The sequence below is a fragment of the Nyctereutes procyonoides genome, unplaced genomic scaffold (genome assembly GCF_905146905.1).
Source record: "Nyctereutes procyonoides isolate TBG_1078 unplaced genomic scaffold, NYPRO_anot_genome, whole genome shotgun sequence".
NCBI classification, from domain to species: Eukaryota; Metazoa; Chordata; class Mammalia; order Carnivora; family Canidae; genus Nyctereutes; species Nyctereutes procyonoides.
Genome location: NW_026575052.1, coordinates 71,589,196 through 71,607,910, shown reverse-complemented (window position 1 = coordinate 71,607,910; position 18,715 = coordinate 71,589,196). Strand labels below are relative to the sequence as shown.

The window sequence follows — 18,715 nt, the reverse complement described above, 5'->3', positions numbered from 1 at the left end:
GTCTCATCGAATCTCTAGAAGTGCTTGTTAAATACTTCTAAGGCAGTAGTTATGGACATGGTCGTCCTGACCCTCCAGGAATCCTGAAGCCAGAAACGCCAGGCACATGAGAGCTGCACCCAAGGGGGAAACCATCCAGCGGGCGTTGGGGTTGCGCTGACAGTGGCATAAGGCTGACACGGCGTCCGAGGTGGGGTGTCTCTCGGCCGTCCAAGGGAAGGACGGCGGCGCCGACGGAGCTCACTTAGCCTCGCCGCGCTCCGGCCGGCGCTCTGGGGGTGCCCCCTCGCCGGGACCCAGTCCGCGGCACATCGGGAAAGCTGGCGGCTGTGGGTTCGGCCGGCGGAGAACCCCGGGCTCCCGGCGGACGCCTGCCCGGGGCGAGACCGGGGCACCGACGGCGGCGGCGGCGCGAGCGGGGCGCGAGCGGGGCGCGCCCAGGGGGCCCCTGCAGGCGAAGCTCCCCCGGGGGCTGCCCGCCGGCGCCCCGCGCCCAGAGCCGCTGCCCTGACGTCACGCCCGGCCCGGGCGGTCGCCGCGAGACGGTCGCGTTCCGGTTCCGGTCGGTTGCCCGGGCGACGCGGGTACACAGAAACGGCTCCCGTCGGAGGCGGCGGCGTCGCCGCGGTCGCCCCCTGGGCTTTCCCGCAGGTCGGGCGCGCACGGGCCGCCTCGCAGCCGAGCCGGTGGCGGGCTGAGGGCCGCGGGCGCCATGAGTCAGAGGCAGGTGTTGCAAGGTAGGGCCCCGGGGGGCAGGCGCAGGGCGGGTGGCGCCCCGACGGCGGGCGGCCTGCTCCACCGCGTCTGTCCCCGGCAGTGTTCGAGCAGTACCAGAAGGCCCGGACCCAGTTCGTGCAGATGGTGGCGGAGCTGGCGACCAGACCCCAAAACATCGAGACGCTGCAGAACGCGGGTGAGCCCGCGACCCCCGGGCCCGCGTCTCTAGGTGCCCCCGCCCGCCGCGCCCTGCAGCCCCGGGTACTCAGCCCTCGGGCCCCTCCCCGCCCCCTGCCTCCCCCCTCCCCCCGGCCTTCCCCCCCCCACCCCCTCCGCTCCCCGTCGCCCCGCTCCCCTGCCCGCTGAGCTTCGGAGAGGCGCTGGGGGCGGCGGGAGGACGGTGTCCCTGAGCTCCTCCAGCACACCGCTGAGACCCTAGAGCATCCGTCCTCTTTAGCGGGTCTTCTTGGGGTGTGAGGCCGAGAGGGTGAAGCGTCCAGATGGGCGTGAGAGGGGCCCGACGTCCCTGTTTCCATCTTTTCGCAACCGGGCCAGTGTCAAGTTGAAAGTCAAGGCCAGAAGAATGGCCTGGAAGTCATTTTACGCAAATGGAAATCTACCTCAATCAGACCCATTTTATCCGGGTGCCGTGGCTCGTCACCCTGCCTTTGATCACCTTGGACTTCCTCACACCAAAGGAATTCCAGAGCGGTTGACACATTACTTCTCGCCTTGCATTAGTGAAAGAGCGAAGATTTGCTTGAGTAATTTCTAAGACTTTCAAAGTAGGTGAAGTGCTAGCTTTGAGAAGTCCTTCTGGTGCTGTCGTTCCACCCCCCTCAGTCCGAACCCTTGCATACTCTAGAAAGAGCAAGAGAGACCGGGTGTGATCTGCTTCCGATCAATTAACATAAATAGATGGGGAAGATCCTGGTGGATTAGGGATGATTCCACTGCCGTCTAAACTCAAAGTAAGGTAGCATTTTAGCACTACTGTATCATAAATGTTCAATTTGTAGTTTGTGATCTTTAAAACTCATTCAAATTAACACGGAGTTAAAAGATATTTTAAGGACATATTGACAGGGCAAGAATGCTTAGAAATAATGTTTGTTCTGGCTTCTCTGGGGGGGGGGGGACTTACGATTGCACCTAAATGGCAATTTTTTTCTGTCACTGAGAAGGATTTTGGTGTTTATTCCTTGTATGCTTTTATTTGAGGGTGGGGTTGTGTTTAGAATAGAGAAAGTATATTTGATTATCATGTTTTAAAACTTTTTATTTTGAGATAATCGTAGAGTTACATGAATTGTAAGAAATAATACAGAGATCCCCTGTACCTCAAGGCTGTGGCATGATGTCACAACCAGTATGTTGACACTGATAGGAATCCATCCACTGTATTCAGGTTTTATCAGTTTTGCTTGTATTTATTTGTGTGTTTCTGTGTATGTGTATGTTTAGTTCTGTACAGTTTTATCCTGTGTGTATCCATCATCACTGTAGTCAAGATACACAACACTTCCATTACTGCAAGGATCACTTTTATTGTTCTTTTATAACCACACCTACATTCTTCTTGTCCCTAACCCTGAAAAACCACTAATCTGTTCTCCTTTCAAAAATTTCAGAGTTGATCATCTTTTGTTCTGCAGTTGTTTCATGTGGATTAATTTTCTTTCTTCTGCATGTGTGTGTGTACTTATGTGCTTGTATGTATATTCCCCAAAGTACCCAGAACAGTGTTGGGCACAGTGTTTCATATATACTGGCAAATACAAGTTTATTAGAGCATATTACATTATTTTTAATGCACTTAATTTTTAGTCCCCTCCCCCTCAGTCCTACTCAATGGCTTTTGTGAATGGACACCTATCTGTTTACAGATATTTAATTTATGAACTATAAGTAAACAGTTAAACTAAAACATTTTTTTAAAAGGGAAAATGATTGACATTATTTTAAAATTTTGATACTGTAACACAGGAGTTTAAGTAACAAGATACAGAATATCAGATTTTAGTATAATAGTGGCAGGTTATCTTTTCCTGTAAGTGTACGATGTAGAACGTGTTATGGAATTTAATCAATCCATCCAGACCATTAGGCTAAGTGATCACCAAAGTATGGGACCTACATATGACATCTGAAGTAGCCGCCCATTTCCACTTATGGTCTGGCTTATGAAGGAAGGGAATACAAAAGGAATATAACAATATTTTGAAGCTGTCTGCGCTTGACCAATGTTGTTGATGGAATGCTAAGATTTTTCTTTTCTTGAGCTTACTTTCACATATTTCATGTCATCTAGATTCAATTTAAGCTCTCCTTTAATAATTTTAAATAGATATAGCTAATGAATATTTCAATATATTTATTCTTTTAATTAAAATAATCTGTAAATTTTGTTATGAGAACATAATAGTCTATAAACCATTCAAATGGATTGTTCTTTAATAATAATCAACATGGATTTTAAAATACTTTTTAATGAGCCACAATAGCTATGCATCACATATATTATGATCAAGTTTTTCTTTCAATCGAGTGACTTCATTTTGATAGCATAAAGTACCAGTGCATCTTATTCCTGACTTTGTCGTATTCTCTGCACACTTGGGAAGGTTTGGTTTTGCTTTCTCACTTTTCTCACCTAATGAACTGCTTAAATAAATATGTACCATGGATCCAAGATAAGGTAGAAAACATTTTCCTTATAGGCAGCATGATAAATCAGTAGTTCACTTGTTAAGAATTTTTTAATTCATTCACTCTGAAAGGAACCTAAAAGTGAACATTATCAATGGAGTTTTATTTCATTTTAAATCTGTGATCTTTTTCATTATATTTTCGATGTGTTAACAAGAATACTTGCTTTATCAAATATGTCCAAAGTAATTACTAAAGCAAACAAAGTGTTGCAAGATATCTTCTTTAGAGTATTTGGACAAAAAATAAGTTTGATTTCTAACCAGAATTGTTACTAGAAAGAATGGTGTACAATGTGTTTATTCTAGAGGAATTTTTTTTTTACTGAGATTTTTATTCCTTCTAAATCAAATACGTATAGGAAAACATTTAAAACTTTAATGTTTGTTATAAAATCTCTTTATGCACCCTCCAACCCTGTGCCTTTGCACCATTACATCTTGCAGCTATTTAAAAATGAATTTTGATACTTCCCTCTTTGAATAATTAGTAACACATGTAACACATTGTAAATAGTAGAGACAATACATTGTTACTTCTACCAATTGTAGAATTTCAGCAAATGGAGGTGATCGTTTAGTTATAAAATATAAATAATATATTTTGTGGCATATTGGACTATCAGGCTCTCTTAGGTTGCTTAGAAAGTCTTTTATAATAAGCTAATATAAAAACTCCAAGAAAATTATTTTTAAACTGCTTAGCTACATAAAATAAACTTTCTGAAGCAGTTACTTATGTAAGAAAAATGGGAGTAAAGTTTAAAGTAATATTTTGTAATATTTAACATATAATGTATAGCAAAACAATAAATATGGCTAATCACTAGTTATGTACATTTTCAGAAGAGTAGCAATAGAGAAGATTACATAACACTTTAAATATGCATCTTTATGAAGCTAATTTGCAAATCTAGGCAATTTAATGAGTTTACAATTCAAGAAAATAATATTTGTTGACACAAAATGATCTGAAGTTACACGTGTCTGGGTTAGGGTGAAAATGTTCAGATTAATGATTTAGCACCTCAATTTTCTGAGAAGGGAAAGCCTGTGGTAAGCATTTATGTTTAAAACATAGCCTGGTAGGTACAAGTAGCATGATTCTCTTACAAAAACCACTAATCCAAAGGATATTGAAACTGAAAAGATAATGAGTAAAGCAACTTCAATAAAACTTAATCAATCATGCTATTTAAATTTCATGAATAAAAATAAATAAATACATTTCATGAATATAAAAGGAGTCTTAGAGTTGTGAATGCATGATAATTAAGCACTCATCTTAAAAGATAGGGATAGTGATTTTGTGTTTTGTTTGTTTTACATATGCTTAAGTGAAGGAACTATAAAAATTCTGAACTTGTATGCACCCAATAATACATCCTAAAAATAAGATCATTCAAAATTGTATTCTATGTTTCAAACCCTTATTCCTACTTGGACATTTATCTATTTTGTTATTTAAGCTTTGGTACAGAAGTAGAAAGTAATGTAGCCAGGGTTAGGGTATCCTTGTTTTCTGAGGAAAAACTGGATGATTAAAAAAAAAAAAATTAGGCTATGGATGAACCTATTAGAGTAGGGCTTAGAAATGGCAAGTTTGTGTGGTTATATTTTAATGTGACAATTTAATGTTTTTGAAAAGTTACTTAAGTATTTCCTAATTCTACCTTTCAATGTTTTTTCATGGCTTTTGCTCCTCTGACTAGAACCTTTTCCTGTACTTCTTTGCCTAATTAATTTCTACTCATTCTTTATGGCTCTGTTTGGATGTTGATTCCTCAGGGAAACTTTCCTTAAGCCCTCACAGTAAGTTAAGGCTCTTGATTTATGCTTTTCTTGCTCCTAATATTTCTCTTTCATGATACTCATTACGATTGCAATGATTTAGTTTCTGTTTTCTCCACAAACTGTAAATTCCATGCCCAGCATAATGCTTAGCATAGGGCAGATGTTCAACATGTTGAAATAGAATGAAAGGAGTAATTATTTTTCTTTTTAAAAAAATTTAATTTTTTAAAGTAGTCTATCCCCAACATAGGGCTTAAACTCACAACACTGAGATCAAGAGTCACATGCTCTACCCACTGAGCCAGCCAGGTGACCCAGGAGTAATTTTCTTCTGAGTGTTTTCACATCTCTTAAAAAATTAGATTCTTATAACAGCTCAGGTAGGTAGTATAGGTATCTTCTTCAGTGTGGATACTAAAGCTGCAAAAAGGTTAGATAATTACCCTCATTATAAAGAGAGTCCCAGTCAAACTAAGACTAGAAGATGTTTAATTGCTGCCTGACATTGCACTCTATGCTACCTTGTAGGTGTTAGTAAGCTATTTCTAGGTCGTTCTAGGAGTTCCTAATAAATCTTAATGTTAACTGTTAAACCAGGTCATTTCTTTAGGCCTTTGGGTGCCAAAGGCTATCCAGTAATTGTGTGCAATTGGCTTTTGAGGTCTCCTTGAGGATCATTATGGGAGCTTGAGTGGAGGCCGGGTGCAGGGAACTAACTTTAATTGATAAGTTTGAGGTTTGAGGGAGTGGGAGTTGTATTTAGGGCTCACACTGGACTCAGAACTCTGGAGGACCTTCAGCTTCCTCTGACTTCTAAGGAAAACCTTATCAAGGCAGAAGCTCTTTAAAAAGCACCCCAGGAAAAGTGTGTAATCCACTGGAAGTTGCAAACTAAGATAGTACTTCAGAGAGTCCTTGGACTGAGTCCCTGCTGGGATGAGGGAGAGTGCAAGGGAGACTTCGTTAGAGCCCAACGTGGCTAGCCGCCCTGTGACTGTCGCTCACTTTTTGAGAACATGGTGGGGAGGGGAGTAGAGCACAGTGGAGAGAGAGGCACTTGATATTTGTTAGTTGATTATATCTAACACTTGCCTTTGTTTTTTACCTTAATTATGCTTTGTGTGAAGCACTTTTACTCCATGTTCACTGTGCTCAGAACTTTGGGATTTCTATCAAGTACTGGCCCTAGGAGAAATCAGAGTCACCCTTGAGAAAAAAATTGGTTTTGCTTTATACTGGGTTGGGTGGCCTCTCCAAACACGTCAGACTTCCCTAATTTTCAAAGTGAAATATTGGTTTTGTCATATACCTAATGCTTTCTGTCCTAAGGGTGGATCAGTTTTAAATTTGATTTTCTTTTTTTAAAGATTTTCTTTATTCATGAGAGACACAGAGAGATAGGCAGAGACACAGGCAGAGGGAGAAGCAGGCTCCATGCAGGGAGCCGCATTTGGGACTCAATCTTGGGACCCCCAGGATCAAGACCTGAGCTGAAGGCAGATGCTCAACTGCTGAGCCATCCAGGTGTCCCTAATTTACTTTTATTCAAGTTTTCTAAGTCCAGGTGAAAATAAGTGATATTTGTGCTATATGTATGTGTGCATGTGTCTTCAAAGGAAATGATCTCTATCTACTTTTCTGTATATTCTATTTCTGTGTCATTAGAATAACTATTAAGTTATATACATAGACTAGCTTACATTAGTTTTCCATAGAAATGTCTTTGTAGAATTAGTCTAATAATATGCCTTTTTTTGAGGGCTTATTAAAAAATACTTAGATTTCCCCATAGCTTCCTTAAATCTACCACTGAAGACATTGTCTATTTTATTAAACATTTTTAATGTAAAGATATACTCTTTATTCAACCAATCTTTATTAATCATTAAGTGTCAAGCTAGGCCTACATATGAAATTTCAGGAAAAAAAAATTTGTTCCTGCTTCTTTTTTTTTTTTTTTTTTCAAGACAATTTTATGATTTTTAATATTTCTTGAGCATTCAGGGTGTTTTTATGCCAGTTACAGACAAACAAAAGACAGTAACTTTGCATTCAATTATTCTACTTGCTGAATAATAAAAGCCATTTAAGACTTTCTCTTTTGTGTATCCATGTGTGGTCTTCTTTTCTAATTTTGCTTCAATACTAATGCAGAGCAGAACATTCAACATATCTGGAGACCAAGCTTTCTCCCCACTGTCCAACTTCGTAAAGAGGATGCTTCTAGGAGGATCTGCAAGTGCATCTATTCACTTTTTCTATAAATGTTTATTAAGCACCTATTGGTGCTAGTCCATACTCTAGGCAATGCATTTACAGCCAGGAATCAGAAGCGGTTCCTCATCTAGAGAGGCTAATGGAGGAAAACAAGCATATCCACAGACACATAACACAGAAGTGTTAGAGCTGCAATCATGAGGTCTGGATGGAACACTTCATGAACACCACCATGGAGAGGCCAATATTATCTGGCAGAAGTATACGAGGAAAGATCAGAAAATACTTGAAAGAACAGAGGGGAGAAAAGGCAAATGTGGCAGAGTGAGCAATCTGAAAAGCCACCATGATGTGAAACACTAGGGCTCTCTTCTGAAAATTCTAGAGGTATTTTCATGTGTCTAGAGGGCATGGAGTGAGTGAAGTGAGAACGACAGGTGAAGCTAGATCATTAAATGTTTGGGGTGGGGGGGGGGGGACGCCTGGGTGGCTCAGTGGTTGAGTGTCTGCCTTTGGCTCAGGTCGTGATCCTGGAGTCCTGGGATCCAGTCCCGTATTGGGCTCCTTGCGGGGAGCCTGCTTCTCCCTCTACTGTCTCTGCTTCTCTGTGTGTCTCATGAATAAATAAATAAAAATCTTAAAAAAATAGAAATAAAAATAAATAGGGAGGTGGCAGGTAGGGGCAGGTTCTAGATGTGAATTTAGGACTCATAGAATCAACCTCAGGAAGCAGATGTAGCTTTGTGTTCCAAGCTCCTCCCTGCTAGGAATAAAAGTAGGGTCACAAAGCAGGAAGTTTGCCTTTGACTGCTCTGGAAAAATTGAGCTCCCCTAAAATCCTGCCCACTGTGGTGAATATGCGTCACACGGTGCCAAGACCCATTCCTCTTGGCCTCCACGTACATCATTTTGTTCCTCTCTCTCCACATTCCTGTTCTCTTCATGGCTGGAGCCAGCAGCAACAGCCAAGACCCGGAGCTTGTAGAGACTCAGCTCCAAGGTTGCAGCTCTTGGATTTCTGCGTGTCAGTACAGTGCACTCTGTGGCTCCTGAAAGTTCAGATTCTTGCCTCAGTTCTTTTAAGGCATTATAGCCCTCTTCTCTGATGCTGGCCTGTGGTCATTGGCTAAACCTGTAGATTTCGAGCCCCTCTCTCCTTAGGGTGGGTCCCTTCTCAGGTCACTCCTGGAACTCCTGTGGGAAACCCATCCACCTGAAGCTTGCCTTCCAGACATGGTGACAAATGCCCGAACCCTTGGGAGAACAGTTCTGATGCAGGCTGGTAACTCTGGAAAAGCTCGGCTGAGCTGGGGCCCCCGGGGCGGCCGGCTGGCCTTCCGCCTCGAGGTGCGCACCGCCGGCTACGTGGGCTTCGGCTTCTCGCCCGCCGGGGCCATGGCCGCGGCCCTGTTCCTGCTTCATTTCACAAAGTGGTTCCCTTTTTACTTTTGCTGCCAGGAAACTCAGTGATATGTTTAAAGTTCAGTTGTAGCAGCTGTTCTTAACCTATATTTTTGATAAAATTATCAGTTCTCATCTCTCTACTACTGGCTCTTTTTTTTTTTTTTTTAGATTTTATTTATTTATTTGACACACACACAGAGAGAGAGTTCAAGCAGAGAGAGTTAGCAGAGGGAAAGGGAGAAACAGGCTCAATCTCAGGACCCTGGGATCAAGGCCCAACCTGAGCTGAAGGCACTTAACTGAGTCACACAGGCACCCCTACTACATGGCTCTTAATTTTTATCTTTGTATCTCTATCTTTTAAAGAAAACTATCTCAAAAAATTTTAGAGTAAGTGGAATGTGAATAAAACATTTTATCCGAAAGAAGTTTTTTGAACTGATTACCTTCCAAAAGTGACCTCTTCAAATATTACTCATGAAACCTCTTGGAGCAGACAATTCTTTTATAATTCTCCTATTTATTCTCTACTGACCCCATTCATGAACATTCCAATTTTCTGCAGGCAGGTAGGTTTCATAGGTATAAATCATAAAAGAGAAAATCCATTGCCAGAAGAAGACAGAACTAATTCAATATTTAGAAATTCAGCTCTCTAGAAAACTTTCAAAATAAGGTACAATTATATCTATGTGCTCTTGGGTAAAGGGTCAGTTTAAATGACCCATATACCTAAAAAAAGAACTATGAACATTTATTATCCATTTTGTTATTTTTTTATTTTTAATAGGTTTCTAAAAATCACTTTATTAATATATATAATTCACATGCCATACAATTCACCCATTTAAGTGTAAAATTTAGTGGGTTTTAGTACATTGTTAATATTTTAGTAGTTTTTTATTTAAATACCTTCTATACCTACCATGGGGCTCAAACTCATGACCCTAAGATCAGGAATTGAAGGCTCTTTTGACTGAGCTAGCTAGGAATTCCAATATATTGGTAATTTCTTAGAATTGTGGTAAAATATAACAAAATTTGCCATTTTAGCCATTTCTTTTTAAGATTTTATTTATTTATTCATGAGAGACACACACAGAGAGAGGTAGAGACACAGGCAGAGGGAGGAGCAGGCTCCATGCAGGGAGCCCGACGCGGGACTCTATCCCGGGTCTCCAGGATCAGGCCCTGGGCTGAAGGCAGCGCTAAACTGCTGAGCCACTTTAAAGTGGCTACCCATTTTAGCCATTTTTAAAGTGTACAGTTCAGTGGTATTAATTACATTCATAATGTTATGCAATCATCACCATTTCCAAAACTTTTAAAAAGTCACCCTAAACAGGAGCTCGTTTTGTTTTTAACTCAAAATTGCCTAAAAAAGAGAAAATTGCACATTAAATTTCAGTTTGTTCCTTCACCATTCAACATTTATTGAGTATCGAAGGGCCAGGGGCATGTTTAGATGCTGATCATGCAAAAAATAGGGGGCACAGACAATGCACTTAAGGAGCTTATTTGCTGAAGGAGAGCTATATACATACTTGTTGATAAGTGTCCATTACACAACATGTGGAGCATACATGGAGGGTACCTAATTCAAGCTTTGGAGGAGTACATTCATGGAAGACTTCTAGAAGGAGATATCTAACTGAACTTCCTAGGAGTTAGCCAGATGAAGAAGGGGGCAAGGAAAACTGCATTCAGATAGAGGGAACATTATGTGCAAAGGCACAGAGGCAAGAGGAAAGGTGGTGCTTGATAGAAAAGGCTAATGTTTAGCTATGGCAGGAGCCTCTTGGGATAATAGGGCTACAGAGAGGCAACGCATGGCTGGAGAGGAAAACAGGCCTATTTATGAAGGACCTCATCTGAAGTTTGGTTTTTATCCTGAAAAGGGTAGAAAGTCATCAAAAAGCTTTCATTAGAGGAGTGAAGGGATCCATTTTGTATTTTTGAGAGATGATTTTCACAGCAATGTGGAGGATAGATTGTAGGGAATTAAAACGGGATCAGGAAGACCGAGTGAGTGCCCAGTGTTGTTATAGCAGTCATGCTGCCTCACAGATCTGTAGCATTTGTGTCTTAGGGGAAAGGGCAGGAACAGGTGAGGAGAAAGGAGAGCTTGGGGTGACTCACGTTCACCATTCATGAATGGAGAAGAGATACAAAAAGCAGAGGAAGACCGTGACCTCCTTTTCTAATAGTGTCAAAGTTGAAGTGTCTGGGGTATCTGTGTGCCAGTGACTATAGTGAGCAGTTTGGGTACGTAGGGCTCTGGAGCTCACGAGAGTCACTTTGGCTGGAAAGAGAGGTTTGAACATGTGGAATTTACATGTTCATTTGAAAACCATATTAGAGGCCCATTTTAAATTTATGTGTGTAATTATAAACATGTAAGTTCCAGTCATTTTATCTAAAGTATCATGTCAATTGAACTTGCCATAACCTTTATGATCTCTGAGTTTAAATCTTGCATATAGACGGTGGTGGCTATGACCTAGCCACTGGAAGAATGAATGAAATTTCAGTTTAATATAGTAATCATGGAAGAGAGCTACAGTAATGTTAATGATAGAATTAAATGAATTCAACAGATAATACCCTTTGGTATGCATTTGAAACCTGGCTCATGTGGGCTGGTTTTCATTAGCAAATGGGATGTGATTGATATAGGGGAGGAGAAACAAAAGAGCATAGATGCTAGAGTTATCAAATAGTATCTACCTCATAGGATTTAATGAAGATTGATGAGTTAATATTTGTGATTTTTAAAAAAATATTTATTAATTTCTTTTTTTTAGTTTATTAATTTCTTAAGGGAGTCCCTGGCACCTAAGTACTATGTAGGTGTATGTTAGGTAAATAAATACCTACTGTGCTTTGTTCCCCTTGGAAGAGCTGCTAGCTGTCACTGTGAGAGTCAGTGCTCTTGGTCCCAGCTTCTCTCACCCTTCCCTACTCAACTATGGCAAATCAGCTGTGGTAGTCCTTCACTCACAGACATCTGAATTGACAGTGACTTACCAAACAAAATTCAGAGGATACTGCAATTAACGAGAATACATTTATTTTTATTTTTTTAAGATTTTATTTATTTATTAGAGACACAGAGAGAGAGAGAGAGAGAGAGAGAGAGGCAGAGGGAGAAGCAGGCTCCATGCAGGGAGCCCGATGTGGGACTCGATGCTGGGTCTCCAGGATCAGGGCTGAAGGGAGCACTAAACCGCTAAGCCACTGGGGCTACCCAACGAGAATACATTTAAAAGAAGAAAAGAGATGTTTCCTGAATTATTTACCATTATAATTGAATTCTGTGCAAAAAGCCATACATTTCATGATTCATTCTGATCCCTCAAATAAATTAAGGGACTCTTTGTGTGTTTTAAGGGATATAACATCTAAAATTATAATTGATTCTATGGTTATAGCAGCAAAGAAGTATTTCACAGAAAACAGGGCAAAGAGATGTGATACTGAAATTTGTGATTTCTTAATCAAATGCAGGAATGGTGGTCAGTGGTATATAATCATAGAGGCTAGAAGAAACCAAATCAAAGCCTGAAAATTATTAATTCTAAAAAATAAAAAAAAACAAGTGAGGAAGACTTAAATATTTTCAAGTAAAAAATGACCAGTGAAGGAAGATGAGAACATGCTATAATATTCATCAGTGTCATGGAACTTGCTTCAGTAAAAATATAGTCATGTAAATGTAGTAATTTACAGAAGTAAAAAAACTTAAAATTAGTAAAGTTAGTAAGTGTAATTGGAGTTACTCTGTGATGGGAGAGTCGGTATAGTAAAATTGAAGTAGATGATAGTTTCTAGAGCCAAGACCAGAAGTACTTTAATAAGAGTTAGTTGTATATTCAGAACTGTGCTAGATGATTTGGTAAATAGAAAAGAAGTGTAAAACAAAGTCTGCTCTAGAGATGTTTATCATTTTACTGAGAAGATAAGACATTTATTCACATAAAACAAATGAGAACCACATAACATGCTACATCAAGGATGGCTGCTGTGCTTTGTACAACTTCAGAAGTGCCATTTGTATCATGATCTATGTGAATGGCATCCTTTGGATTTGTGCAGTACACAGCCTGCTCAGCCATACGTGTTGGGCCTTGGAATTATTCAAAGTCTTCATTCCCATTTATTTGCTTCCCTGAGAGTAGGTGGTACAAACAATAAGGTTCCCATGGCTTTCCATTTTATTTAGAGTAACATACAAAATCTTAATTCAGTTTATAGCCAGATTTGATCTGGCCCCAACCAACTTTCCAGCTTTATCACTTGCCATATCAGCCCTCCCACTTTACATTTCAGGCCAGTATGAATTTATCATGGCTTCTTCAACAGTCAGCAACAATCATACATCTTGTCCAAGCTAGAGACTTGGAAATATCACTTATTCTTCCCTTTTCCTCACAATAATCGGTTTGTCTTGTAAATATCTCGACCTTTCACTTTTCTCTTTCTCTTTGCCATTAGCTTTCTCCAGGCTATCTTCACATCTGGCCCAGATTCATACAATAGCTTCCTAAGTGGTCTTCCTGCCTCCCATCTTGTCTCTTTTCGTCCTTTTTCTCCAGTGTAACCAGTGACCCTTCTTTACAAAGTACAGAAACACTGATGTTAATGTTGAGATTAAATTCAAAATACTTAGGTTATTGGGCTCTTCAGTACTCTTGCTTCTGTTAATCTCTTAGCCTTGTTAACAATCCCAACTCTTTGCTCCCCTCTTGTGCTATGATCACACTGAATTCTCAGCTTTGACAAACTCTCTTGGCTCTGAGCTTCATTTATACAGTTCCTTCTGATTTGAAAACTCTCCAGTCCTTCCCATCTTCACACCCTCCAGTTATTTTAGCAGACGATCTGTGACCCGTCTGAGAGCCTTCAAATCTCCACTTGGATGTCCCTCACCTTCGGTTTCCTTCCTTGTGTCCCTCAAGGTCTAGGTTGGATGCTCCATTGTATATATATTTGCAAAGCACCCTCTACTTCTCTTTTAGTTGCATATGTCATAATGTGTTGCATTCGTTTGCATTTTTTATATTTCTCTTGACCCCTTTATAAGTTCTTTGAGGTCAAAGATGATTATGTTTTCTTTTCTTTTCTTTTTTTTGTAAGATTTTATTTATTCATTAGAGAGAGAGAGAGAGAGAGAGAGAGAGAGAGATGCAGAGACACAGGCAGAGAGAGAAGCAGGCTCCTTGCAGGGAGCCCGATGTGGGACTGGATCCCAGGACCCAGGGATCATGCCCTGAGCCAAAGGCAGATGCTTAACCTCCTGAGCCACCCAAGCATCCCTGATTGTGTTTTCAATACCTTGTATATTCTTACTAGATACTTCTTGAATGAATGGTGAATAATTACTCTACCATGGTAATTCTAAAATACATGGTAGAGGGATGCCTGGGTGACTCAGTGGTTGAGCATCTGCCTTCAGTGCAGGTCCTGATCCCAGGGTGCTGGGATCAAGTCCTGCATTGGGCTCCCTGCAGGGAGCCTGCTTCTCCCTCTGCCTGTGTCTCTGCCTCTCTCTCTGTGCTTCTCATGAATAGATAAATAAAAGATTAAAAAAATAAAATACAGGATAGAAAAGGCTCAATCTTGGAGGCCAGGGAACCATAAATATTTCTTCATCATAATGGAAGGTGCTGATTAATGAGTCCTATACATTAATAGTAATAACATGTTGATGAGAAATATGGGCAACAAAGGGAATGGATTCCTTTTGCACATTCACTTACCAGGCACTTACTGGTATATATTTTACCCCAACTCATCTGCCTAGCACTTTAAAAATTTTAACTCATTTTAATTCTCACAACAACTTTATGAGGCAGTCCTAGAATTTGTCACCATTTTACACATGAGGGAACTGTGATGCAGAGATGATTAGTTAATGTTGTTGAGGTGCCACAGCTGACATGTGGCAGAGCCTGGAGTCAAAGGAAGCCAATCTCCCTCTAAATACATGCTTTAATGATCTCAGTCTGTTGTCTCTCCACACAAGCAGTTGCATAACAAGCAGGGCAAGAAATTCCTTTTATTTCTAAAGCATGAAGTCCCTCTATATTCTTATTGGACCCCAAACAGAATGTCCCAGTCAGATGGTAGCATTGACAGGCAAAGGTAAATCCTTGACTACATATTGATTTATTGTATGCAGAGATGACTTCTTTCAAAACTTCATAAATGAAGGGATTCCCTGGGTGGCTCAGCGGTTTGGTGCCTGCCTTTGGCCCAGGGCCCGATTCTGGAGCCCCGGAATCGAGTCCCGCATCGGGCTCCTGGTATGGAGCCTGCTTCTCCCTCCTCCTGTGTTTCTGCCTCTCTCTCTCTCGGTGTCTATCATGAATAAATAAATAAATCTTAAAAAAATAAAAACTTCATAAATGAGCTATAGTAATAGTTTCATGGTAAACGGTCATATAGAAAGATGTTTTAAAATAAAGTATATTGTTGGAATTGAAATTTTTAATGCCTTGTAAGTTATATATAAATCTTCAACATATTTTATGTTTATGATAATTTTGAGTATAAAAATGGAAAGTAAAAAATATATTTGATCGAAATCACTTTTAAGTCTAAAACATAAGGACATCAAAGGAGTTGTGATTATTTTGAGGGTATTTTATAATCTCCTCCATTAGATTGTTTCTTGAAGGAAGGAGCTGCCTTTGCTCAGGTGTTTAATCCTATTGTTTGCCAGTTGGTGAATCCTAATCTATTTTTTGAGTGAATGACTAGGGGCAGCAGGATCAGCAAAGTTATTTTTGTTGTTGTTTTTGCATAACTGGATTGAAATGTAGGTATTAGAATCTATATCTCTGGCACTGAAACAAGAAAAATAGATAAACTCCAAGCTATAAAGTTGGGAGGAGAGAGATTGTGAAGATTTATCTAGAAGTTTCAGAAACACTTTCACATCATTTGATCAGTTTTTATAAAAGAAACATGGATATTAGGGTATAATATGTGAATCATTATTTTTAATATTAGAACCTGTGGGATCCTTCAGTAGAAACCTCACTGAGGTCATTAGCTGTCACTAGAGACCTTGCTTATCAGATATTGTAGCCACTATTCAAAGTGCTGTAATTTACGGACTCTAAATTTTCATGCATTCATTCACTAAGGATCAATCACCATGGATTCCTAATGGACAGGCAGGTAAGGAAAATTTTCTTTTTATGTCATATATGCTTCTTTTCTCCTTTATCTTTCCCTTCCTCCCTCTCATACTGCCTTCCTTCCTTCCCTGTTTCCTCTTGTAGCATTATCTGTATTTTTAGGACAGACATAATTAGAATAACAAGGTCTCCATACCTAATCTGTGTAAGAGATAAAAACATGTCCCTGGGGACTGATAATTATGAATCACTAAGAGATAATTCAAGGACTAGAAATTTGGTAATAAATAGAAATAAGGTAATAAAGATTACCTTACTCAAAGAAAGATATATTTTTAAAAATATTTATTTATTTATTTTAGAGACAGAGAGTGAGCTTGAACAGGGGGAGTGGCAGAGAGAGAGAGAGAGAGAGAGAGAGAGAGAGAGAAGCAGGTTCCTCACTGAGCGTGAAGCCTGACGCGGGGCTCCATCTCACAACCCTGAGATAATGATCTGAGCCAAAATCAAGAGTTAGAGGCTTAGCTGTCTGATTCACCCAGGCCTCCCCAAACAAACATATTTTAAACTGAAACTTTTTAGCTTTTACTTTTATTCAAAGATTTTAAATTTTTCAAAAGTCTTATTGTGCTACTGTCTGAACTAGGGAATGTGGAAAAGAATGATAGAGCAGGGACGCCTGGGTGGCTAAGTGGCTGAGCCATCTGCCTTTGGCTCAGGTCTTGATCCCAGGGTCCTGGGATTGAGTCCCACTTCCGGCTCCTTGTGGGGAGCCTGCTTCTCCCTCTGCCTATGTGTCTCTGCCTCTCTCTATGTGTCTCTCATGAATAAATTAAAAAAAATTTTTTTTACAAAAAAGAATGATAGAGCAGAGGCATCTGCATAGAGGCCTAAATTTGATATTAAATACAGGGATAGAAGGAAAGGAATGGTGTGTCATTTTGTTTATCTTATTTTTCCTGGGCCAGATGTAGTAGAAAAATGGAAGAGAGGGCAGCCCCGGTGGCTTAGCGGTTTAGCGCCGCCTTCAGCCCACTGCGTGATCCTGGAGACCCAGGATTGAGTCCCATGTTGGGTTCCCTGCATGGAACCTGCTTCTCCCTCTGCCTGTGTCTCTGCCTCTCTCTCTCTCTGTCTCTAATAAATAAATAAAATATTTTTTTAAAAAAAAGAAAAATGGAGGAGAAAATATATAAAGCAAAAAATTTCTTTGATTATGTGGACAGGTGAAATACATATAGGGAGGTAAAATATTTCACTGCTAAAACTACAAACTGAAAATTTACAAAATTGGGAGACTTATGATATTATTAGCTAAATACCATAACTAATAATAAACACTTAAAACTAAGTTAAACATTATAGGCCCAGATAGATGAATTTATTCTTCAACTTCTTAATGTAAAAGTTCAAAGTTTTTGAGATTTAATTCAAAATAACCAGGATTAATAACCTAATATAGGCTGATTTTCCAATTATATTTCTTTTTATTTTTTAAAAGATTTTATTTAATTATTCATGAGAAACACACAGAGAAAGAGAGAGAGAGAGGGAGGCAGAGGGAGAAGCAGGCTCCATGCAGGGAGCTGGACATGGGACTCGATCCTGGGTCTCCAGGATCACGCCCTGGGCCAAAGGCAGCACTAAACCACTGAACCACCCAGGCTGCCCTCCAATTATATTTCAAAAGGCAATAAGCCACTGCCTTTATATATATATATATATATCAAATGAGGGGGGGAAGGAAATACCAGAATTATCAGGAAAAAATAACATGAAATATAATTATTGACTTATTTTATGTTAAAATCATGCATCTTTGTTATGAAAAATCAAGTTATATTCAACAACAACCAAAACCAACCCAATTTAAAAATGGGCAGAGGACTTGAATAGACGTTTCAACAAAGAACAGGTAAAATGGCCAATATAAGCAAAAAACAAAAAGACATTCACTGACATGAGTGCTAGGAAAATGAAAATCAAAACCGCAGGAGTTACCACTTCACACCTGCTAGAGTGCTGTTATTAAAAAACAAAAAACAAAAAAAAAGTATTGGTAAGGATGTGGAGAAATTTGAACCTTTGTACTTTGCCGGTAGGAATGTAAAATGGCACAGCAGTTCCTAGATAGTGATGATGATTACACTAATTTGTACATTAAAAATGGTTTAAAATGGTAATTTTTATGTTACGTGTATTTTGCTACAGTTAAAAAGCCAAAAAAAAAAAAAAAAGATTAATGAAGCAACTAAAGAGAAGACCAACAAATTATTTTAAATTCAACTTTCTAGAAAGAACTCATGTTAATATTTGGTTATCATTCTGTACTTTGACCTTTTTATTGTGAGGTATTTCAGAAATTATCACTATAAAAAACTATAGATAGTCATATTAGCACAGACACACTGATTTGTTGAATGTGAGCTGTGACCTAGTCGTGAGTAGAAGTGCCTGCAAAGTTAACCAGCCTGAGTGGGATTCAAACTTGCAACTGTGATCTCATACAAGATGACCTCACCAAGCCACCCCTGCCATAAAAATGATCACTAAGTGAAACTGGAAACTGTGAAAAGCCCCGGGTCACATCGTTACATGTATCTGTGATAAGCATCATTATTCTCTGCTTATGTTATTTGGTAGTAGTGTTTATCTTAATTTGGTCTAATCCTAAGTGTTACTATAAATGTTTTGTTTTTATTCTATTTCAAATGTTTCTGGATATAACAT

At 39.7% G+C, this 18,715-nt stretch overlaps 1 protein-coding gene across 3 annotated transcripts in view; it reads left to right on the top strand.

The window, feature by feature from the left end:
* The first annotated feature begins 712 nt into the window (after positions 1–712).
* Positions 713–18,715, top strand: part of SPAG6 (sperm associated antigen 6) — a 68,978-nt gene continuing 50,975 nt past the window's right edge. For 2 of the 3 annotated variants that reach the window (XM_055332048.1, XM_055332046.1), the window contains exons 1-2: positions 713–737; positions 818–913. In XM_055332048.1, coding sequence (XP_055188023.1) covers positions 713–737; positions 818–913 — 121 coding nt within the window. Of the gene's footprint in view, positions 738–817; positions 914–15,973; positions 16,026–18,715 lie in introns of those variants that run through there. The other variant, XM_055332047.1, reaches the window with a different exon arrangement.